The 26572-nt window shown below is 42.9% G+C and overlaps 1 protein-coding gene across 1 annotated transcript in view; it reads right to left on the reverse strand.

Annotated features, from left to right (window-relative positions):
* Nucleotides 1-1840: 1840 nt before the first annotated feature.
* The window catches only part of LOC139478771 (trifunctional enzyme subunit alpha, mitochondrial-like), a 68753-nt gene continuing 44021 nt past the window's right edge, over nucleotides 1841-26572 (reverse strand). The window contains exons 13-22 of the mRNA XM_071261387.1: nucleotides 23560-23730; nucleotides 21261-21396; nucleotides 20869-20955; nucleotides 20669-20756; nucleotides 16317-16438; nucleotides 15777-15972; nucleotides 15486-15597; nucleotides 14215-14305; nucleotides 9312-9366; nucleotides 1841-2206 (exon numbers count right to left, since the gene is read on the reverse strand). Of these exons, the coding sequence (XP_071117488.1) occupies nucleotides 2061-2206; nucleotides 9312-9366; nucleotides 14215-14305; nucleotides 15486-15597; nucleotides 15777-15972; nucleotides 16317-16438; nucleotides 20669-20756; nucleotides 20869-20955; nucleotides 21261-21396; nucleotides 23560-23730 (1204 nt within the window). The 3' untranslated portion in view covers nucleotides 1841-2060. The remainder of the gene's footprint in view (nucleotides 2207-9311; nucleotides 9367-14214; nucleotides 14306-15485; nucleotides 15598-15776; nucleotides 15973-16316; nucleotides 16439-20668; nucleotides 20757-20868; nucleotides 20956-21260; nucleotides 21397-23559; nucleotides 23731-26572) is intronic.

Below are 26572 nucleotides of genomic sequence, written 5' to 3' on the forward strand. Positions count from 1 at the left end.
AAAAGATGGAAACTGTTGATGGATTTCGATTACATCAAATAAGCGACATAAAACATCGAATAGCGAAGGATAGGGAGTTGAGACTTGGATTGTATAAAAAGTATCGCAGAGCCGTGAATGTAGGTTACAAAAGAAAGCATTAAAACATGATAGTATTCGGATACTCGCCGAAGCAAAGTTGAACAGCATTGAGGATCATATTTCGACAGCAATGGCCGATTGTAAGATATCCGAGGATGAGTTTCGTTTAGTGCTGTCAGAACTCACCAAATACAATGAAATGAAGCAGGAGATTCGATCAAAATCTCATAAGACCAATGGTATCTCATGACTATCGTTGAATTGCATAATCATTTTGGCATAACAAATGCCACCTGTAGTAGCTTGGAAAAGCAAAATCACACATTTATGGCGTGAACTTTAACCTGGTCAGTGATTGTATGCAGTCTTTCACTTCCTCTCCTCAATCATGCCAGTAGTTATTGCTAAATCCCGTACACTGCAGAAACGTGGCTAGTAGAGATGGGAGCAGGCTTTGCATAACCCTTCGCCTTCCATCTTTTATGATGGTCATGACCGGGTCTAATGGCCAAGATAGGTACTTAGTACTTTGTCAATAAGGAATGTGGCAAGGGATCCCAAACGCAGACACCACTCCAAGTCTCCCTCCTGTCCCGCCCCCTCAACTTGGCTGGACAAGCTGGACAAGGCAGCTGCCACCCCAACACTCACCAATACCAAATCTGGATGGGGTCATGCTAGTTCATCTACTTATGAAATATTGATGGTAATTATTTTAATAAAACTGCATATATTAGAAACCGTTATTCTAGGATATGAAAATGTTGCATATTCAAAAAGAGTTTTGATCAGAAATATCAGATTTCAAATTCATGTAAACTTGTGTTCACTACAGTGCATTTGCACATTAACACATGCTTTTGAAAAATATTTCATCTTGTAAACAAGTTGTGTAAACATGGTATTGACTGTATGGATTTATGTTCTTGAAGAGTTGAAAAAGCATTTGCTGACAAATAGATTAAAGGTAGCTTCAATCCATCGCACATTGGGAAATTACATCCATTTTTGTTTGTGAGTTCATACTCTTTTATACCAATTTAAACAATGTTCCAGGAGACAAGAAGTAGGTTGTCTCTGTGGTCTGGATAAACCTGGATGATGTGATGAGCCAACGCTTTCAGCTTCAAACTTTCACATCTTCACACTATGTGTGCATTTTAGTATTAATTGATTTAGCCTAATTTCTCAAAACCTCTGCTTTTGAAAAGTCAGACACCCTAAAAAAGGTTGCTGTCAGCATTGATATTCTGCATAGGACTTAATGCTGATGCTACAGTCGAATAATTCCTAAACAATATAACCTCATCACAAGGAGAAGCATACATGTCAAAGTTCAGCTCCTTCATGCTGGTAATTTCATCGAATGAGTTTACAGAGCTAACTATGTCTTTAAAGATTATTAAAGACTATGGTTAACTCAAATTCAAAATATTAAAAAGTGTTTGAGACAGACAGAGAACAGTTGAAAGGCCATACATTGCACTACATGAAACATGGGGTTTGGACATCCTGCACCTATCTGGGTGTCATGGTGGGAACAAGCATGTGATGTTACAGCTTCTTTGGTTTAGCAGATTCTGAGAAGATGTTTATGACTTAAAAAGCATGACGGCCTTTGGACAAACAGACCACATCATATGCTCACTGGATGTTCTGTCAGGTTGTGGGTATAAAAATACCTTTAATAATACTGTAACTCTTGGCAATAACATTTTCTCGTGCATATACAGACCAAAAAAACACATATACTGTTACACAAGGCATATTAGTTTTATTGGAAAACTTATATTCATTCATACAATAATATGTACAATAGATGTAGCACTTTGTGTGCATGAAACATGTACACGACTCACTCAACCTGCATAGCACATGATGAAAAAATCTGACACTACTCCACGAGGGAGGCAACCGCTTATGTCATGGATGACATCACAGTCTAAAACATAATCTTAATGTCCATTTTGTTCGTATGTTCAAGAGTGGAACTTCTTGGATGGATCGTTAGCATGGTCCAGGAGCAACTGGCAAGGCTGGAACTGGACTCCATACAAGTCTCTGTACTTGAGCATGCGGTCCACCAGGGGCTTGGCTCCATGTAGGTCCATGTAGCGGAAGGGGCCTACAACATCACCATAGTAACACTTCCTCATTACACAGTTCAAGTGAGTGAGTGAGTATGGTTTTACGCCACATTTAGCAGTATTCCAGCAATATAACGGCGGGGGACACCAGAAATCAAACAATAGTTATCATTATGAATAATTCTAAGAATACTACCTCTATCACATCAGTGCCATAAATTCCTGTTTATGCTGAGAACCACACTATAAATTTTTATAAATTTTCAACAGACGTCCACTACACTGCCAACATATCCATAGTTGTGAGGGAAACCCTATCCCTTGCCAGAGGCGCCAAGGTGGGAATCTAGTCATAACCCATATTCTCATCAACTAGATGCAGATATTTGGGGAGGTGGGAGGGATTAATTCCTGATGTGATAGAGGTGGTATTCTTAGAATTATTCACAATGATAACTCTTGTTTGATAATTCTTGTGAATACCTCACCTCTATCACATCAGTGCCAGTATACACCAGAGGGACCGGCGGGTTCTGGTATCTAGCATCCCTTAGATATTTGGCTAGTGAAGTGGTAAAACCAAGGATTATATGCCAAAAGGGTCTTAAAACGGATGTGTCTAATAGTCTACTTAAAAGACTTAGACGTATAGAATTTTCAAGGCATCATGTGAAGGGTATATGTATATTCCCTTGTGATACTTAGACATTTTAGTGACGTTGTTTCCTGTGATGACGTCATCTGTGACGTCACTTCCGGTGTCACTATTCTCCTGTATCACTTATGACGTGGTTTACCATTATGCCCTTTTGGATAGTGATATTTAACCTATCTGAACGTTTCTCCGGTGTGATGACTCCTATGACGTCACTTCCGGTGGTAGTACATTGACGTTCCTATCATGTAGATTACCGTATATCACTTAATCCTTCGATCTCTGATTTCAGTGTTGTCATTTGCCCTGTTTTACTAACTCAACAGCGCAATCCAGTAACAAAATACAACTTACCCTGAGTTCATGAGGTACTTCTGAAATCTTCACACACACACACACACCCCACACACCCCATCTTTTTTCCCCTTCCTGGAAATGGGAGGGAACAGGTTACTTGGTGACTATCACCTGGGCCGCCACCAAAGGCCCCAGAGTGTATAGTCCATTTAGATCAGTCTGTATGTCTCGTAAGTAAAAGTTTGAAAAAGTGTTGTGGGACTTCCACTGGCAGCTGGCCACAATTTGTTCGATGGATGCAGTATTCCATGTGGCTAGGCTTGTTGCCAGTGCTCTGATTTCGTGGGGTCTGCAGCTACCCCAAATCGGAGTTGAGATTTGCGCCATTTTATAGCTATCTGTGATAACTGTTTTTAGCCATCCCGCTACAGTGCCCTTTGCGATGTCCTTTTCTGACAAGGGCTTGCAAGAGATAAATAGGCGTTTTCTCTGCTTTCTGTGGGGTTGAGTCGCTGTGATAAAATATCTCAAGGCTCTTATGGGGCAAAGCAATCTATCCGGGAAGTCCACACTTTTACTTAGGGATGGTATTGTGTATTGCCGGTGTCCGAGTGGGCCGAAGGTTGACGACTGGTTTTTGGCAATAAATTCAGGGAGCGATCTGAATGAAACTGCTTTCCATTCTTTGGTATGGGTTACAGTGGAGATATCAATAGCGTGTAGTTCTGACACGCGAGCCGCCGTAGCCATGGCTAAGAGAAAAGCAGTTTTCTTGGAGACTGATAGTAATGTCACACTACTCATGGGTTCATACGGTGCTTTCATCAATGCTGACAATACTATAGATAGATCCCATTTAGGAAAAGTATGTGGTACTTTTATATCTTCCAGGGCAAAAGACTTCATAAGTCGATTTAGTACTGGATGGGTACCTATAGATAGGTCATCGTGTTGTAATACTGATGACAGGGCTGATCTATATCCCTTCGATAGTGCCGTGTCGTAATTTCTTGTCATTTCTGAGATGGAGCAAGAAATCGGCTACTATAGGTACCGTTATATCTCCATGTAACTGTTTCCCTCTTCTCCATTCGACGAACTTGTCCCATCTGTTATTGTATAATGCAGATGAGGTTGGTCTCCATGAGTTAGCCACTCTTCGTGCAGCTGATTTAGAGTAACCGGCTGCTTGCATCTTATGCGAGATAACTTCCAAGCATGAAGATGGAGGTTGTCGAGGCGGCCGTAAAATATGTCCGTCTTTGGTTGTCTCAATAGGTCGCGACGTACTGGGAGTTTCAGAGGTACTTCTATCAGGAGTTGTAGAAGTCTCGGAAACCACGCCCTTTTTGGCCAAGCCGGGGCTATGAGGATTATGACACAGTCCGTTTCCTCTATTTTCCTCAGTACTCTGTCTAGGAGAGCCAATGGGGGAAATGCGTAAGCAAACATTCCCTTCCATTCCATATAGAGCGCATCTACTTGGAGTGCTAGTGGGTCTGGTACCGGGCTGACATAGACTGGTAGCTTGTTGTTGAGACATGTGGCGAATAGACCTAGGTTTGGAATGTCCCATATCTGGGTTATCCACTTGAACACCTCAGGATGTAGTGACCATTCTGTGGGTACTATCTTGTTCTTCTGGGATAGGTAATCTGCTAGTATATTTAGCTTGCCCGGAATGTGTCTTACTTCGATCTTGCAACTCACTGAGTCTACCAAGGCATATAAACGTGTAACCTCCTTCAGTAAAGGCTGAGAAATTGTGCCTCCTTGGTGCTGTATGTAAGCGACCACGGTTGAGTTGTCTGTAGCGATCTTCACTGACGAGTGGTGTAGATGATCTAGCCAAGCTGTTAATGCTAGATATATCGCTCTCATTTCTAGACAGTTGATGTGCAACTCTTTCTCTTGGGAGGACCATTTCCCTTGAATGGTGACATCGTCCATATGGGCACCCCAACCCTCTCCTGATGCATCTGTGTAGAGTTGATGTACGGGGGTGGGGTAGTTTACTGGAATACCTGGCATGACATTTTGACGATTTAGCCACCAACGGAGTTCTGAGATTCGAACTTGTGGGGGTTGAATTAGTGCTTCCAGCTCTAGGTTCTTGGTGGTGTTCATCCAAATCTGCAAGGGCCGTAATTGTAGCCTGCCTCTGTAGGTTAGGTCTTGGATAGATGTGAGCGTGCCTAGGCAAGACATCCACCAGCGTCTCGACTTGACGGGCTGATCGAGTGCGCTCGTAATCATGTGCTGTACTCTTGCATATCTGTCCTCTGGGGGTGCGACTATGCCCTTGTCGAGAATAAATCTTGCGCCTATGTAGGTGATGGCCTGTGTGGGTACTAGCTCTGATTTTTGAGAGTGAACCAGGAAACCCAAGTGTGTGAGAAGTTGGATGAGACACACTGTGTTTAGACTGAGTTGTGATTTGTCCTGATCGACCGATAGGAAATCGTCTATATATCCGTGAAGCCTTGAGCTTTATATGGGCGAAGCCAATGACGGGATTTGTGATCCTGGTGAATAACCATGGGGCGATGGATATGCCGAATGGTAGTACCCTGAACTGGTATCTCTGACTGTTGACAGCGAATCGTAGGTATCGACGATGACTTGGATGGATTGGGACGTGAAGATATGCGTCTTGGAGATCTATGCTTATCATCCAATCTGCTTGTCTTAGGGAATTCTTCAACTTCTTTATATATTCCATCTGAAATGGGGGTGGTTTTTCCAGGTAATCTTTGTTCAGAGTTTTTAGGTCTATTATTAATCTCATCTCTGAAGAATTCTTCTTCGGTGCCAGAAAAACTGGGGAGTAGAATCCGCGGGTGGTGTCTGACTCCTTTAGGGTGCTGATAGCTCCTTTTGTGAGTAATTTTTGTATGGCCACTTCTGCTGCATTTAGCTTGGGTCCTGATAGCTGGAATCGGGGTCCGGAAGGATGAATGACTAGTTTTGGTCGTTTTAAGAAGTGAAGTTTGCAGCCTCTTCTTATTACTTCGAGTAACCATGATTTGTCTGTGATGGTCTCCCAGTTGTCTGCGTACTGCATAAGACAGCCCCCGACAGGTCCCGGAATAGGATGAGATTTGAACTTGGGAAGTCTTGGGTCGATGTTTGTAAGATTGGCTAGTTCGACTGGATTTGGAGTAGACGTGTCCTTGGTCTTCCGTATTGCTAAGTCGTTGTTCGTAGGGCAGGCGAAGTCGGTAGGATCTGGATGGGTCTGTAGATTTATGGTGAAGTCATCTACGGAGGGGGCCCCTACGGGAACTGCCTCTTCCTCTGCTAAGTCCTCTCTGTGAAGTGGGAAAATCAACTTTGGAGCTCTTGTACCTGGGTTGAAACAATCTGTTTCTCTGTGTAGAGGCTCGAAAAGAATCCCGGTTGGGCTGTTCGCGTCGGGGTCCAGGGCTCCGTCGCAGGGGTTGAGTAACCGCCGGTTGTCTCTGTAAGTTGGATGCTAATGAGATGGTGGATTCCTGAAATTTCTGGTTAGTTGACGAGATAATGGCTTCCTTCACCGACTTCAGTCTACCGTTGAAAATCTGCTATGACGTAATGGGCTGTGACATCATGGATCTCTTTAAAGGGTCTGGCATCACATGATGAACTTGCTGTAGTAAGTGTCTTCTTTGCATGAGCAGAAACTGCGATGACATCCATACTTGAGCTGATAGGAGGTCTTCCTGCATCTTCAGTATGTGGTCTAATGAGCTTAGGATAAATCCCGTCTTCAGACTAGTCATCTCCGTGGAAGTGTCTAAGGGAAGATCTTCGCTCTGGTTGCACGGTGGTATGACATGGCGAATACCAGCTGCTAACCATATGATGTAAGAACTGGTATTAATCATTTGTCTATTGACCTTATACAAGCTCTTGATCTTGGACATATCAATGCGCATATTGGGGTTAGATTTCTTAACCAGATCGAAGTAATCTTCGTCAATGCTAGGCTGTAGTGTGAACGGATCATCATGTGTTTTGTAAGCAGATCTAATATAGACAGGCCTCAGTTTAGCACTAGGTCCCGCTGAACAATTCAATTGATTTTCAGTTCTCTTGATGACGTCATCCAAATATAACGGTGGGGGAAGCGTATGGAATGGTTCGGTCCCCTTATCGGGTCCCTCATATCCTGCACGTTCAATCAAGGGTTTAACGGGTATACTGTCCTGATCTGGTTTTAAGGTGGACATTAGTTCATAGTTCTGCTATGATGTCTCTAAGGGAGTAATTGTTTGATCTATAATCCTCCTCTATAGCAGTGTCCCCATAGCCTGAATACTCAGGTGTAGATCGGCACCCCCTACTCTGGCTGTGCTGGGATTGGGTTGTATGGCTGAGGGTTTCGTAATCCCGGTCGTCTGATTTACGACAAGCTGTGCGGGAATCACGTGATCTATAACTGTATGGTGCTGTCATATTTCACTCGCTTTCTTCGCCCGTATAACAGGACTGTGTGGCAGTATGAGAGGGTGCACACTTAGGATTACTATCCTGATATGCACAAGCTTTGTCGGTGCGTCTATCATAGTGGCTTGACGGTGATTGGTGCGTATTTCTATGCATACTTCGGTGTGAAGACCGTGATTCACGATGAACCCTATGGTATGCGTGGTAGGGAGAAGATCTATGAGATTCTCTGTCTCTTAGTATAATTCTCCTACTGTCCTCATAGTCTGATTCAGCATAACCTTGTACATGTCTGCTGTATGAGGGTGTACTGCCATATTCAGCCTTAGATCTCTGTTTACTCTCGTGATCAATCCTTGATTGGCCAAGCCGGGTTTGATTAACTGATTCCATTAGATCTGAGATTTCTCGAGAAATAGATTGCATGCGTGTGTCAATCATTACAGACATAGAATTTGTTATTCTTTCCGTGACCTCATTTACGTTAAAGGTGGAACGCGGCAGAGGGTGAAAATCGTTAGTTTCTGTCCAAACTCGATGATAGACCGTACCAGACATTGCCAGATGCAAGTTAGAGGTACTTTCGGATTGACCGGTAACATGCATCTGCTCCTCAACATTATAGGGAGAGTGGGATGAGCGACGTGGTCTCTTCTCCTCATAAGGTGAGACGGCGCCCTCACACGACACTCGCCTGTCACCCATGTGATTACTTTGTTACGCCACGGGCTTAATCACTTGTTTTCTTGATGTAGATGCTCTAGTGACCTTTTTATAATCAGGATTTTTGATCCATGCCTTGGAGAGCTTGTCATATTTTTCTTTTGACAGATGCTCGCAATAACTGCACCTTGACTTCTGTGTACAGCTGCTTTTCTTGCATGCGAGACATCTAGGGTGAGGATCCCCTGGAGCTTGGTGCTGTCCACAGCCCGAACAGACAGGTGTCTGCTTATGAGATGAAGATCTCATCCCACAACACTTTTCTTAACTAATTACTTACTAGAGACTCTGATCTTCTATACCCCCGTTCTGCTTGTAGAACTGCTCTTTGCTTGTATCTATGAAGCTCGAGACGATCTATCTAGTATGTGGAACTCAATCACGTGTTCGATTGTGCAACAAATTTTTTTCCTTGTTGTCATCAGGACACACAGGAAAGAAATGACTAGATTCCCGCCTTGCGCATGCGCAGTGGCGCCTCTGGCAAGGGATAGGGTTTCCCTCACAACTATGGATATGTTGGCAGTGTAGTGGACGTCTGTTGAAAATTTATAAAAAATTATAGTGTGGTTCTCAGTATAAACAGGAATTTATGGCACTGATGTGATAGAGGTGAGGTATTCACAAGAATTATAGGCCGACACATTGTACCCATGTCAGGAATCTAAACCCGAGTCTTCGGCGTGATGAGCGAACACTTTAACCACTAGCCTACCCAACAGCCCCACAGAGTTCAAGACACAATGTGATGAATTGTATGGGTGAAACGGTCACTTATCACTTTTCATGTTTCACAATAAGTATCAGATATTTCATTTGAAACAAATGTATTCGGATGTATATATGCATAATACACTTATGACTGAGCTGCCAATTTGGTTGCTGAGGAAGTGTATCCGTCACGGTGTGTCGGCAGGAGAAAACCAAGTAACATAACCAATCAGGGATTCATACTCTGCACAGCGACTTAGAGCACAACTGGGCCCCTGTGCTTGCACTGCTGCCAGAGACATGAGCACAACCATAAGAAAAACACTCACCGCCAAGGAATGGAGGAAACCCAAGGCCAAACACAGCACCAATGTCTCCTTCCAGCTGTAAGTACATACAATTATTCACATCATCAAACTATAGGACACAACAGGGGCAGTGTTAGAAATTGGCACTAGTCCTATAGTCCTTGCCAAACTGCCCAATGGTAAAGGTATCATAAGGACTAGTAGAAAATTTCCCTTTTTAAGGGTTTGCTATATGTTATCCTTATAACTACTAGTGGGCGAACACTGTTAGTTTCTAACCCTGCAGGGGCATCCTAATATCTGCACGAGCCAGCACAGGAACTGTTATAGTAATTTCTTTACTCGGTAACTGTCTTCTGTATGCCGAGATACTACATTACCCATTGTACTACCATCTATCACTGTCTACTACAGTCGTGCCTCGTTTATACGGACACTTGCGTCATTACACAATTCGTCCGTATAAACGAATTTCTGTATAACTGAAACCAGCTTCTTACTGGAAGAGTTACTTCCCTTCAATTATGCAAAATACACAAGGTAATCTTAATCCCTAGATATAAAACAATTCCTCGTAATGTTCTCGTAATACATAATCAAGGTCAACTTTGACCTCTGACCTCCACAGACGCCATATTTATCGAAGGGGATTACATGTACAATAAACAAGCGCGTCTCAAACGTAACTCAGTGTCACTTGGTCAATTGACTTCTCACGAATCAAAGGATTTCCACCAGCGGAAGTATATTGTCCGGATAAGTGAGACAATTTTGAGTGCATTTCAGTGTTTTGTGTATGAAAATGACCGTCCGGTTCCGGAAACTGAATTTCCGGATATACGGGTAAATTTGTATAGTAATTATTTCGTTTTGAATGAAAATCGTCCGGGAACCGAGGTTTCCGGATATCTGAAGTCCGTATAAGCGGGGCACGACTGTACTACTATCAGTGTCTACTACTACAAATACTACTATCACTGTCTACAACTACTACTATCACTGTCTTATCCTAATAATAATAACACTGTCTACTACTACTATCACTGTTTTCTACTGCTTCTTTCACTGTCTACTACTACTACTACCACTATCACTGTCAACATCTACTATCACTGTCTACTATCACTGTCTACTACTACTACTACTACTACTACTACTACTACCGTATATGACCGCGGATAAGCCGACCCCATAGATAAGTCGAGGTGTTAACTTGACTATTGAAATACGAAAGAAATTGATATGACCCGGAGATAAGCCGAACCAGGAATTGAAAGGCAAAAAACACTGCGAAGTCGGACTGCAAGACATGTGCCGGTACTCGCAGATATTCAAAAATATAAGATGAAAAACGTTGTAATTATATTGAAAAAGTCATTATTATTTCTAATAAAGATTTAACAAATCAGTCATCCAGTTTCATAATGTGGGAAGCTGTTTCTCGTGGGTTTTTTTAATCTCATAATGATCGTTATATGTTGCCATCAACAACGAAGCGCCATTTTGTGAATCGGAGTATATAGAATTATGAACCCGTGAGAAAATATATCAGCTAGAGCGAAGACTCGCAGTTTAAATTCAGCATCGTAAGCATGGCGTTTTCGTTTCAAACTCATGATGAGAATGTCTGTCAGTAAAAATATACCAACCTTTATAACCCCCTTTACACCACTATTGTATGTTAATCCAATTGAATTAAATAAACTATCATACTATGAACACATTGAATGACCATCACTCACAGGCTTCTCCAGTTTATTAAACTAATCTCTCGAAAACAAGGGAATTAAGCCCCTACTCCCAACACGATCGCTAAGCACCCACAACTTGAAAATGTTTGTGTAAACAACATGACAATACCAATCGGCCCGTTATTATCAGTGCTCATTTCCTTGTGTACCGTGTTGCTTTTTAAACAACAGTAAGCAATCACAGTGGTCACCGTTTGTGACGTCACAGGAAACAGCTGATCACATGTTTTTGCAAATGGCGAATGGAATAACTCGCCGATACAGTTGTTTATTTGCCTCTTTCAATAAAGGTAGACACTTGTTCACAATCAATTTATGAACTTTGCAAAACGTACGTAATAGCTATTGGCGATTTCATCTGGGGATTATATATTATAGCTGTGAATTACATATATTGTTACATGTAAAGATTATGGAATTTACGAAGAACGATAAACTTTGAACTTTCAATTGAAAACTTATTATCGGAAGTAGTAACATGCATAACATTTTTTTAATAATGACAACATTGGTGTATAATAATAACTTTATTGATAATTTATAACAATAATGGCTCTAGTCGTGGCAACTGCCAAACTTTCGGGAAGTTCTGATCTATCGGACCGTCATTCAGGCGATGTTTCTGACAGATCACGATCTGAAAAACACTATCATGAAAGTGTATCCCGTGGATAAGCCGACCCCTTTCTACAGAATTTTTTTTCTGGTCCTCAAAATTCGGCTTATACGCGGTCATATACGGTACTACTATCACTGTCTACTACTACTACTATCACTGTCTACTACTACTACTACTACTACTACTACTACCAATGTGTACTACAACTACTATCACTGTCTACTACTACTACCACTGTCTACTACTACTACTACCACTGTCTACTACTACTACTACAACCACTGTCTACCACTACTACTACTACCACTGTCTACTACCACTGTCTACTACTACTTCTATCACTGTCTACTACTACTACTACTACTACTATCACTGTCTACTACTACTACAACTACTACCACTGCCTACTACCACTACTATCACTGTCTATTACTACTATCACTGTTTTCTACTACATATTTTCACTGTCTACTACTACTACTACTATCACTGTCTACTTCAACTATCACTCTCTACTACTACTACTACTACTACCGTCTACCACTTTCACTGTCTACTACTACTATCACTGTTTTCTACTACTACTATCAGTCTCTACTACTACTACTACTACTGTCTACTACTTTCACTGACTACTACTATGACTACCACTGTCTACTACTACGACTAACACTGCCTACTTCTACTACTACTATCACTGTCTACTACTACTACAACCACTATCACTGTCTACTTCAACTATCACTCTCTACTACTACTACTACTGTCTACTACTTTCACTGTCTACTACTATGACTACCACTGTCTACTACTACGACTAACACTGCCTACTTCTACTACTACTACTATCACTGTCTACTACTACTATCACTGTCTACTACTACTATCACTGTTTTCTACTACTACTATCACTGTCTACTACTACTAATATCACTGTTTTCTACTACTGCTATTATCACTGTCTACTACTACTATCACTGTTTTCTACTACTACTTTCACTGTCTACTACTACTACCACTGTCTACTACTACTAATATCACTGTCTACTACTATCACTGTCTACTACTACTAATATCACTGTTTTCTACTACTGCTATTATCACTGTCTACTACTACTTTCACTGTCTACTACTACTACCACTGTCTACTTCTATCACTGTCTACTACTACTACTATCACTGTCTACTACTATCACTGTCTACTACTACTACTACTACTGTCAACTACTACTGCTATCACTGTCTACTATTACTACTATCACTGTCTACTACTACTGCTATCACTGTCTACTACTACTACCACCACTTCTACTACCACTGTCTACTACTACTACTACCACTGTCTACTACTACTACTATCACTGTCAACTACTACTACTACCACTGTCTACTACTACTACTCTCACTGTCAACTACTACTACTGCTACTACCACTGTCTACTACTACTACTACTACTATCACTGTCTACTACTACTACTATCACTGTCAACTACTACTACTACTGCTACTACCACTGTCTACTACAACTTGCCAAGGTCTGTACACTTTTCTGTTACAGGAGTGGCTTTTATTGACTCAAATCTTTATGTATACTCAACAGAAAATTAGTTATATTGCTTTAAGTGTAAGTAAGAATAGCATCACACAGTGACTAGCTCACTGCAAGGACGAATCTTCCAGGCATGACAGGTAGTTGATTCCAGTAGCTCAGGGGACCAGTTAGTTTTTGCCATTTTAACTGGACTGTTACTGGAGTGACATCACATTAAGGGACTGGGATATTTACTTTGATAGGAAAATGTCAGAACACATCCACTGTGAAACATACTTGCATCATCAATTTCAGACTTAGTTTAACATTAAGTGTCTTAAAAATTACTTGTTTTGTTAGAACTTCTATCACTTTAACTTTAAGTCATCGTTTAAGAGTGAGGGACAAGCAAAGTTAATAAACAAAACGAAAAAATGATAACTGCATATGTACATCAATGTTATGTACAGATGTAGAGACAGACACAATGGAAAGTTTGGGGCAGTATGTAATCTTCAAGATTGTATTGCTTGGGGACAAGACTATGTGCACGTTTTGATATCGATTCATCCACTACTATGACTATCTACTACTATGACTATCTACTACTACTGATATCTACTACTACCAGGACTATTTACTACTATCACTACTAGTATCAACATAGCTTGATGGTACATTCTGGAAGAGTGAGTGAGTGAGTGAGTTGGGTTTAACGCCGCTTTTAACAGTATTCCAGTTATATCGCGGCGTGTCAGCTTAATGTGGGAGGAAAGCCCGAAGTGATGCAGGTCTCAGACGTTTACCACTTCGGTGAAACCCACGAGCACGGGTATGGTGCTGACAAACCTAGAAACATAATTGGGGCGAACCGGGATTCGAACCCACAATCATAGATTTCTGGCTTGCCCAAGGGACGCAACTCTGCACAGCGAATCGCGGCGCCTTAGACGACTGGGCCACCCGTGTCCCCCACATTCTGGAAGAATCATTGTAACAGCTTATGATATCAATGAACTCACAGGATTTCTGAGAATTCCTTCTTGGAGACACATCACTGCCTCGTTGACAAATCTGGACACAAGCCGGAGCTGCACATCTTCGTCTGTGTTCCTGAAAATAGAAACAACAGTATATCTTACTATTGACGTGATGGACTTTTTAAGGGCTTAAGGCAACCAGGCATTATGTATACTTGGGGAAATGTGGGAACGTGCTCCAGTTAACATGGGAGACATTCACCACCAACCTTCTGACAATCACCAGTATTCTTCTCACATAATGAATAACTTTACAGGTGAGAGAGATTTAAGGTCAGGTCAAGACAAATATCCAATCTGAACCTCCTTCAAGGATGTCATGGCATCCTTGGCATACCACAGACTACAGCCAGGGTATCATGGCAACTGAGTCAAGCCCTACACACCACCAGACCCCACAGACTACAACCAGGGTGTCATGGCAACAGAGTGAAGACGCACACACCACTTGGGCACAGACTAGTCAGGGTGTCATGGCAACTGAGTCAAGCCCCACACACCACTGGGACACACAGACTACAACCAGGGTGTCATGGCAACAGAGTGAAGACCCACACACCACTGGGACACACAGACTACAACCAGGGTGTCATGGCAACAAAGTCAAGCCCCACACACCACTGGGACACACAGACTACAACCAGGGTGTCATGGCAACAGAGTGAAGACCCACACACCACTGGGACACACAGACTACAACCAGGGTGTCATGGCAACTGAGTCAAGACCCACACACCACCAGACCCCACAGACTACAACCAGGGTGTCATGGCAACTGAGTCAAGCCCCACACACCAGTGGGACACAAAGACTACAACCAGGGTGTCATGGCAACAGAGTCAAGACCCACACACCACTGGGACATACAGACTACAACCAGGGTGTCATGGCAACAGAGTGAAGAGCCACACACCACCAGACCCTACAGACTACAACCAGGGTGTCATGGCAACAGAGTCAAGCCCCACACACCACTGGACACACAGACTACAAACAGGGTGTCATGGCAACTGAGTCAAGCCCCACACACCACCGGACCCCACAGACTACAACCAGGGTGTCATGGCAACAGAGTGAAGAGCCACACACCAGTGGGACATACAGACTACAACCAGGGTGTCATGGCAACAGAGTCAAGCCCCACACACCACTGGGACACACAGACTACAGCCAGGGTGTCATGGCAACTGAGTCAAGCCCCACACACCAGTGGGACACACAGACTACAGCCAGGGACATCAATGTTCACCTACACTAGTTTAGGTTCAAGATGGTACTTCTGAATGATCTTCTTTGCTTCTTCATTTTCTGGTCTTTCCTTGCTCCCCTTCTCATACACATAGCAGCCCTTTCCACTCTTACGGCCTGGGAAACAAAGATATCCAGAGTGGGTTAAATATGTAGATTTCACTGGACATCAAACTCCCATCCACTTGCAAATCTTCAAAAGTGTTCATACTTGCAAATAATTAATGTAGGTGTGTGAAACGTTAACTTCTTTATGGTGAGCATGCGATGGAGTTGAGTTGCACCAATACACGTACCCAGGAAGCCACTCGCAACCATGTCCTTCAGCACCTCGGGGCTTCCTCCTCCAAATCTCTCTCCAAAAGCCTTCCCTAGATCTTCTGCTACATGGGCAGCGACATCAACGCCCACTTCATCTGCAAGTGTTGCAGCTCCCACAGGGAAACCAAACTTTTTAGTGAGTCTGTCAAGGTCTGTTGGACTAACACCTTCCTGGAAACACAACAAACCACAACCATTTCAAACACATGAATAGGTTCCAGGTAAACATTCAGTTTCGGATGTTGTCAAAGTAAGTTTTACAACATTTATTACAAAATACCAGGTCACTACATACATGACCGACTACAAGATGTGAGATTGACCTGACCTCGAAACTCCTGCCAGTAGTGATAATAAACCATCTAACTTGTCCCAACCTCAGTATGAACCTTCATTCCATCCCCCCCTACAACGGTTCCTTGGCCCACTGGTTATACCCTAGGAGTTGAGGGAATGCTGGGATCTATCTTACCGTGAATATAAGGATATCAATAATGTCTAAGAAAATGGTGTACCTGCAACAGCCTGATTGCCTCGGACAACATGGGTGCCAGTATTCTGGTTGTGTAGAACCCAGGCCCGTCTTTGACCGTGATCACCACCTTCCCCTGTCTCAGGCCGACCTTCACAGCAGAGGCTGAAACACACAACGTCACATAAATTGCAAGTCAAAAACTTTGGCCACATCAAAGGACATACTGTTTCCTGATTGGCTGATAATAGAATTGGCAGGGTATTATTGTGCTGAATGAATGATTCTTATCTGTGTTAATGATTAAATAAGCACTCCTTGAAGTTATTATTGTCGACTTATTTATATGATTGACGTCAATGTTTTTACGCTTTATAATATGTAGTTATACAGTCGTGCCCCGCTTATACGGACTTCAGATATCCGGAAACCTCGGTTCCCGGACGATTTTCATTCAAAACGAAATAATTACTATATAAATTTACCCGTATATACGGAAATTCAGTTTCCGGAACCGGACGGTCATTTTCATACACAAAACACTGAAATGCACACAAAATTGTCTCACTTATCCGGACAATACACTTCCGCTGGTGGTAATTCTTTGATTCGTGAGAAGTCAATTAACCAAGTGACACATTATTGTTTAAAATTCAAACCTCAAAATGTGGTAAAGTTAAAACTTCCATGACAGACTTTTTGAAATGTGTATGAATAAAGATTGAGTGGATGTATCTGTTTGTTCTGTCATCTGTCATGACTTGAATAATTGAAGGGAAGTAACTCTTCCAGTAAGAAGCTGGTTTCAGTTATACGGAAATTCGTTTATACGGACGAATTGTGAAATGACGCAAGTGTCCGTATAAACGAGGCACGACTGTATACATAAAATACAGTGTGCATACTGTCTGAAACAATTAACATATGCTAATATCCAAGCACAACATCATAATTTTGTAGCGTGAAGTTTACAGGATATGTGGCTATATGACTCAATGAATTGAAACGAAAAGTAGGCCAAGCCCACTGAACGCCTTCCAGCCATCTAAATATAGCTACATAGTCATGAGAACCCTCAGGAAGGATTCTGTCCCGTGCCCCCTGGATTGTCTGGTCCAGACTTGATTATTTACAGACCGACGTCATAGCTGTGATATTGCTGAGTGCGCCGTTAAACAACAAACAGAGAAACAAAAACTGGAACAAAAGTCATCCACATATTTCAAAACTATTTTTTCAGGTTATGACTCTCTTAAGGGTGTTTGGATATGTGAGTGAGTGAGTTTGGTTTTACGGTGTTGTTAGCAATTTTCCAGCAATATCACGGCAGGGGGACACCAGAATTGGGCTTCACATATTGTACCAGTATTGGGATTCGAACCCGGGTCTTTGGAGCGACGAGCGAACGCTTAAACCACTATGCTATCTGACCACCCTGTTTGAATATGTAGACAATAAACAAAATTCCACGACATACAGACAAGTATTCAGTCAATTAAGGATGCAGGTTTTGAGATGAGACACATGTTCATAAGTGACCACAAAAATTAAAGTTTGATTAGGAGTTCCACAGCTCAAAAATCAAAATTCAGTTAAACAACATCTGGACTTGCCATTCCACATGCCTTGCAGTGAGGACCTGCTCTCACATCACATTTTATAATATGCAACCGGCTCAGTAAATCTGTTTTTCCTTCAGGAACATAGCTGAATTCTACAAATTTCATGTCATCTGAAATCATATCCAAGTCTTCGTTCACAAGTTGTGTTTTCCAATTTACAGGTTCAAGTGGCCTCAGCAATAACTAAACTGGTGACAAGCTTGCAAAGAACAAACTGGTATACTGTCTTCTGCCCTCGGATTGTTTTGGAGCAATGTGTTTTTTCCGTGTTGACAGTCATTAATTGATTGATGTAAATGTGACAGATACAACATTGTTCAATTTATTTTATTCACCTTCAGTGTCTGCTTTTAAGTGTTCAACTTTTATGTTTAATCATTAATTAAGATAGATTAAATGTAGTTAATGTGTCCTTCATGTTGTAAGCCTGAACAAACCCTAGCCATGACATGCTCAACTGATTGACCAAGCTAACCCTCAAAGTTGACCCTTTGTCTCAATGCATGTTTTCAGTCCGCACACATTTCCTGCACAGAAAAGTTGACAAGTGTAAACACATAAGTGTGTCACACCCGTAAAGTCATGTATATGTATGTATTTTTAAAGAGATTTATAATCGCTTTACACTTAGATAAAATAATATATGAATAATTATTCTATTTGGTTCTTACATCAGTTAGCAGATCATTGTACAGTATGACAACTAATATATAAATAAGATGTGTTTGTAATGTAAAACGGTTTGTAATACTGTGATGTCGATGACTGCATTATGTATATTGTTAATATTACTTATCATTCCTTTAATATGTTTCAGGGTGTAGATACTAGATATATACTATACAAATCCATTGGCTGAAAAAACGTCTCTCACCTATAGCGTGTGTTTGCCTATCAGTCATTCACTGCCCTGCTACATAAACAATAGTTGCTCTTCACTCGTGTTTCTCTCAGTTCATCTGTTCTTCGTGTTTGCATAACATGTGAAGACATTACATTTGTTTAATTATATTTTGTCTTGTTGCCTTCATTAATTATGAAGATTGACTGTATCTATGAATCGAAAAAAAAAACCAAAGTGCAAACTTCTGTAATCTACACAGTTTTAAAGTTTCCTCTTCAGTTTTTCAAGCATAACTTGAATAATAATATTTTTACAGTCAATTTTGAAGTGAATCGAACACACTTTTCAAATATGTCAACAATGTTTATAGTACCCTTCCAATTTCAACAAGAAGTCAACTTCTAAATGGATGCGAATCTAAGACATTTACTTTGAAACCCACAAGCATGGGTATGATGGTGCTGACAAACCAAGGATCACATTCAGGTCAAGTCTGGGATTGGAACCAGGGATCATATTCAGGTCAAGTCTGGGAATGGAACCAGGGATCATATTCAGGTCAAGTCTGGGATTGGAACCAGGGATCATATTCAGGTCAAGTCTGGGATTGGAACCAGGGATCATATTCAGGTCAAGTCTGGGATTGGAACCAGGGATCATATTCAGGTCAAGTCTGGGATTGGAACCAGGGATCATATTCAGGTCAAGTCTGGGAATGGAACCAGGGATCATATTCAGGTCAAGTCTGGGATTGGATCCAGGGATCATATTCATGTCAAGTCTGGGATTGGAACCAGGGATCATATTCATGTCAAGTCTGGGAATGGAACCAGGGATTGTTTTCAGGTCAAGTCTGGGAATGGAACCAGGGATCGTATTCAGGTCAAGTCTGGAAATGGAACCACGGATCGTATTCAGGTCAAGTCTGGGATTAGAACCAGGGATCGTATTCAGGTCAAGTCTGGGATTAGAACCAGGGATCGTATTCAGGTCAAGTCTAGGATTGGAACCAGGGATCATATTCAGGTCAAGTCTGGGATTAGAACCAGGGATCGTATTCAGGTCAAGTCTGGGAATGGAACCAAGGATCATATTCAGGTCAAGTCTGGGATTGGATCCAGGGATCATATTCATGTCAAGTCTGGGATTGGAACCAGGGATCATATTCAGGTCAAGTCTGGGAATGGAACCAGGGATCGTATTCAGGTCAAGTCTGGAAATGTAACCAGGGATCGTATTCAGGTCAAGTCTGGGATTAGAACCAGGGATCGTATTCAGGTCAAGTCTGGGATTAGAACCAGGGATCGTATTCAGGTCAAGTCTAGGATTGGAACCAGGGATCGTATTCAGGTCAAGTCTGGGATTAGAACCAGGGATCGTATTCAGGTCAAGTCTAGGATTGGAACCAGGGATCGTATTCAGGTCAAGTCTAGGATTGGAACCAGGGATCATATTCAGGTCAAGTCTAGGATTAGAACCAGGGATCGTATTCAGGTCAAGTCTGGGATTAGAACCAGGGATCGTATTCAGGTCAAGTCTAGGATTGGAACCAGGGATCGTATTCAGGTCAAGTCTGGGATTGGAACCAGGGATCGTATTCAGGTCAAGTCTAGGATTGGAACCAGGGATCGTATTCAGGTCAAGTCTAGGATTGGAACCAGGGATCGTATTCAGGTCAAGTCTAGGATTGGAACCAGGGATCGTATTCAGGTCAAGTCTAGGATTGGAACCAGGGATCGTATTCAGGTCAAGTCTAGGATTGAAACCAGGGATCGTATTCAGGTCAAGTCTGGGATTAGAACCAGGGAGCGAAAGGTACTTGCAGGACTAAGAAACACAACTCCAGAGAAACTGAGCGCCGCAGCTGACTGGGCCAAAGTGAACCTATGTTCAGTCACAAAGAGACACACATGAATATGTCTTTGATACCTGTGGTATCCTTTGACGTCTTGTCTGTGGTTATAATCTCCAACAGCTGCATCTTGTCCACTGGTGAGAAATAGTGCATTCCAATGAACTGTAAAGACAAGGAACAAGTAACACCACTCATCTCATCACATGATACCTCACAACATAAACACTCTGTTATGTAACACCGTCATCTGCACACTGTTATGGACTTATCTTACCCTGTCTGGTCGGGAGCTGGCCTCTGCGATTTTGGTGATGGGGAGTGCAGAGGTGTTGGAGGCAAAGATACAGTGTTCAGGGAGGTGCTGAAACAATAACCACACTTCAACATTACAACTAGTGTTAAATAATTTGGCACATATTCAATTGACAATCTTCAATATCTACGGTTATTGAAAAATAATGGTCATATAGAACTGTTTACTTTGCAAAAAGTCCAAGACGGGAACTTCATTGGTTTGTCAAAGTTCATGATAGGGTGTTCTGACATGACCTGTAAAGGAATGTTGTAAGATGTTTGTGTAGCAGTAGCAAGCACTAAAACGTGAGTTTACTGAGTGTCCATGTGTTCAACAGGTGAGACATCTTCATCCGGACCCATCACACTCACCTGCTCTACTTCCTTGACCACTTTGTGTTTGATGCCAATGTCTTCAAACACCGCTTCAATCACCATGTCACAATTCTTGAAGTTCTCATATGTCAAGGTTGGGTCAAGATTAGACATGATCAAATCTCTTTCAGCACTGGAATAATCAAAACAAACAGCCTTTACATGTGCCTGCAGATAGTTTCACACACACACACACACTGACACCCTCAGTCCGTAGATTTTCATGCTTAACTTAAACCCAAAGTTTAATGAGACTATCTGAATCTGATAAAAATAACCCCAACCCCAACCCCAACCTCAACTCCAACATAGTTATAAGTTCATAAACAAAAACTTAACAAGAAAGAAGTGAGCAAAGCTCACATACCCCCGTTATCTCCGCTGGTCAACAACAAATAGTAAATAGTTATGTTAATTAATGAAATATACCTGTTGCTTGTAACCCATGAGCTATACAAAACCAGTCATCAAAATTTCTAAATTCCATCACGTTTCCATGAAAACAGCAAAAGAGAAAACTTTCAGAATCTTATAGAGATAAAAAATAGCGGTTATTGTAGCAAGTTTGCTGAAGCTAGGATACATAATATTGTAAACATGGATCGTACAAAAACTCTACCCAAAATTTGTTTCACCATGATTCCATGGAAACGGCAAAAATTAAGAAATTCACAATCTTCAAACTAGCAAAAGGCAGAAGTACTCATTGTGGTTAATGGGTGTAGCACGTTTGGTGAAGCTAGGGTGCATGGTTAAAAAGATATGGGCCGTACAAAATACCCACCCTAAAAGTTTAAGTTCCTAATATTTCCATGGAAACGGCAAACATTAAAAAATTCACAATCTCCAAACTAGCAAAAAGCAGAAGTACTCATTGTGGTAAATGTGTGTGGCAAGTTTGGTGGAGCTAGGGAGCATGGTTAAAAAGTTATGAGCGTACAAAAGCTCGGACGGAAGGACGGACGGACAGACGGAACGCAATATACCCCCGATTTACTTCGTAAACAGGGGTATAATTAAATCCACTTATCAAAATCCAACTTTAAACTGCACCTCTCTTATATATTGGTATAGAAACTGTATGTCCAATTGGTTTCTATGAAGGAGTTTTCAAGTGATATGTCCCACAAATGTTGAAGCAAAAACCATTTCCAAGTTCAAAACATGAAAATAGAAAATACACATATGACAATCAAACTATATATAACTATATACCCCTGCCCTTTACGTTGGGAGTATAATAATGTAGGGTACTTATACATGTATTGCGCTAGCCTCCATACACTCAGTGCATGCTCAAAGCGCTAACATTACCCAGGTCATTGGATCAGTGTGCACTTGATTTTTATTCTCAACACCCTGGTGAGTATACAACCCAAGCAGCCTTGTCAGGCACCAGAAGGTTAACGGTCCATCGCATCCCATCAGGTATCCATTTTTACTGCTGGGTGAACAGAGGCACATTTCAAACAAAGTCACTTGCCTCAGGAGACACCACATGTGCTACATGTGCTTCAGTGTGGGGCAGGACCGAAGCCGTAGAAACTCTCAGGAATCACACTGCCGGACGCGGTCACTTCCATTTGGTCAGATCAAAATCTACTGAGCCTCACATTCAGGAGACCAGACTTTGAAGTTTTGGGTACACACTGTTGAAGGTGAACACTTGCACAGAATAGAAAATTCGTATTCAAACACCCTACCATTTCAAAATCATTCAAGTCTGCTTATGTGGGAAAAGGGATCAGAGTCACCCATCTGCAGTTTGACAGTAGATTTATTTGATTACTAGGATCCTACATTCTCAGATTTCACCAATCCAAGCACATTAACAGACACAACTCATCCACTAGTTGTGTCACTGATCCACAGCAATAGTCCTCAGTCAGCGCAAACATATCCCCCCCTACAACATGAACAGGGTAAAACGATACATCGGTGCACAGATGCATCATGAGTTTTCATACGATGATACGATATTCAATATGTTTTTTTCTGTATCGATACAAGAGGATACACTTCCAAAAATACAACTCCTTTAATGACAGCTGCATTTTTGTCAGTCAAAAATAAATGTGTTGTAATAAGTGTTTCAAGTTCACAACTAAAAATAGCTGCTATGAACATGTATTTTACACCTAGCTTTTTCTTTTGAATCTGCTCTGAAATATTCATAGTAAGATATTCCCACGAGATTTGACGTAAATATGTGTATTGCAATGTATCAAGATATTTCTCGTATCCTGACCTTGCTGTATCGTTTCACCCCTACAACATGACTGCACAGAAAACCCACGTTGTGATCTTCCTCTTCTTGGCCTGAGTGTCGAAGCCCTTCTGTACCTGGTCTTGTCCCCGAGCCAGCCCCTGGGCGGACATGTCCTTGAGGATTACCTTCATGCCCTTGTCGATGCTCACTTGGGCAACACCGGCACCCATCAGACCAGCACCAAGCACAGCCAGCGTCCTGGCAACAAGTAAACATTCAAATAATAATCTGCATATTTAGCTATATGTTAGACAAGGATGAACAAAGAATCTAATGTGCTTAAAAAAAAATGTACAGGCGTTGCAAATCTAAGAAACTAAACATGGATCCTGTCTATTCTGCTTATCACATAAGTGATATTTAACTGACTGAACAGGTGGACCAAGGAAGGCAGACCTCACAACAGGTGGACCAAGGCAGTCAGACCTCACTACAGGTGGACCAAGGCAGCCAGACCTCACTACAGGTGGACCAAGGCAGTCAGACCTCACTACAGGTGGACCAAGGCAGCCAGACCTCACTACATGTGGACCAAGGCAGTCAGACCTCACTACAGGTGGACCAAGGCAGTCAGACCTCACTACAGGTGGACCAAGGCAGCCAGACCTCACTACATGTGGACCAAGGCAGCCAGACCTCACTACATGTGGACAAAGGCAGTCAGACCTCACTACATGTGGACCAAGGCAGCCAGATCTCACTACAGGGGACCAAGGCAGTCAGATCTCACTACATGTGGACCAAGGCAGTCAGATATCACTACATGTGGACCAAGGCAGTCAGACCTCACTACATGTGGTCCAAGGCAGTCAGATCTCACTACATGTGGACCAAGGCAGTCAGACCTCACTACATGTGGACCAAGGCAGCCAGACCTCACTACAGGGGGACCAAGGCAGTCAGATATCACTACATGTGGACCAAGGCAGTCAGATCTCACTACATGTGGACCAAGGCAGTCAGATCTCACTACATGTGGACCAAGGCAGTCAGATATCACTACATGTGGACCAAGGCAGTCAGATCTCACTACATGTGGACCAAGGCAGTCAGACCTCACTACATGTGGACCAAGACAGTCAGACCTCACTACATGTGGACCAAGGCCGACAGATGTCACTACAGGTGGACCAAGGCAGACAGATGTCACTACAGGTGGACCGAGGCAGGTAGACCTCACTACATGTGGACCAAGGCAGCCAGACCTCACTACATGTGGACCAAGGCAGCCAGACCTACAGGTGGACCAAGGCAGACAGATGTCACTACATGTGGACCAAGGCAGCCAGACCTCACTACCGGGGGACCAAGGCAGTCAGATATCACTACATGTGGACCAAGGCAGTCAGACCTCACTACATGTGGACCAAGGCAGCCAGATCTCACTACAGGGGGACCAAGGCAGTCAGATCTCACTACAGGGGGACCAAGGCAGTCAGATCTCACTACATGTGGACCAAGGCAGCCAGACCTCACTACATGTGGACCAAGGCAGTCAGACCTCACTACATGTGGACCAAGGCAGTCAGATCTCACTACATGTGGACCAAGGCAGTCAGATCTCACTACATGTGGACCAAGGCAGTCAGATATCACTACATGTGGACCAAGGCAGTCAGATCTCACTACATGTGGACCAAGGCAGTCAGACCTCACTACATGTGGACCAAGGCAGCCAGACCTCACTACATGTGGACCAATGCAGTCAGACCTCACTACATGTGGACCAAGGCAGCCAGACCTCACTACATGTGGACCAAGGCCGACAGATCTCACTACATGTGGACCAAGGCAGCCAGACCTCACTACATGTGGACCAAGGCAGTCAGACCTCACTACAGGTGGACCAAGGCCGACAGATGTCACTACATGTGGAACAAGGCAGACAGATCACACTACAGGTGGACCAAGGCAGACAGATGTCACTACAGGTGGACCAAGGCAGCTAGACCTCACTACAGGGGGACCAAGGCAGTCAGATATCACTACATGTGGACCAAGGCAGTCAGATCTCACTACATGTGGACCAAGGCAGTCAGATCTCACTACATGTGGACCAAGGCAGTCAGATATCACTACATGTGGACCAAGTCAGTCAGACCTCACTACATGTGGACCAAGGCAGCCAGACCTCACTACATGTGGACCAATGCAGTCAGACCTCACTACATGTGGACCAAGGCAGCCAGACCTCACTACATGTGGACCAAGGCAGACAGATCTCACTACATGTGGACCAAGGCAGCCAGACCTCACTACATGTGGACCAAGGCAGCCAGACCTCACTACATGTGGACCAAGGCAGCCAGACCTACAGGTGGACCAAGGCAGACAGATGTCACTACATGTGGAACAAGGCAGCCAGACCTACAGGTGGACCAAGGCAGACAGATGTCACTACAGGTGGACCAAGGCAGACAGATGTCACTACATGTGGAACAAGGCAGACAGACCTCACTACAGGTGGAACAAGGCAGACATTCCTCACTACAGGCGGACCAAGGCAGACAGATATCACTACAGGTGGACCAAGGCCGACAGACCTCACTACAGGGTGACCAAGGCAGCCAGACCACACTACAGGCTGACCAAGGCAGCCAGACCTCACTACAGGTGGACCAAGACAGACAGGTGTCACTACAGGTGGACCAAGGCAGACAGATGTCACTACAGGTGGAACAAGGCAGACAGATCACACTACAGGTGGACCAAGGCAGACAGATGTCACTACAGGTGGACCAAGGCAGACAGATGTCACTACAGGTGGACCAAGGCAGACAGATGTCACTACAGGTGGAACAAGGCAGACAGACCTCACTACAGGTGGAACAAGGCAGACATACCTCACTACAGGTGGACCAAGGCAGACAGACCTCACTACAGGTGGACCAAGGCAGACATACCTCACTACAGGTGGACCAAGGCAGACAGATGTCACTACAGGTGGAACAAGGCAGACAGATCACACTTCAGGTGGAACAAGGCAGACAGACCTCACTACAGGTTGGAAAAGGCTCTCCTATCCAAACATATATCCCAC

This window comes from Haliotis cracherodii, unplaced genomic scaffold, assembly GCF_022045235.1.
Source record: "Haliotis cracherodii isolate W230 unplaced genomic scaffold, xgHalCrac1.p SCAF_4, whole genome shotgun sequence".
Classification (NCBI taxonomy): domain Eukaryota; kingdom Metazoa; phylum Mollusca; class Gastropoda; order Lepetellida; family Haliotidae; genus Haliotis; species Haliotis cracherodii.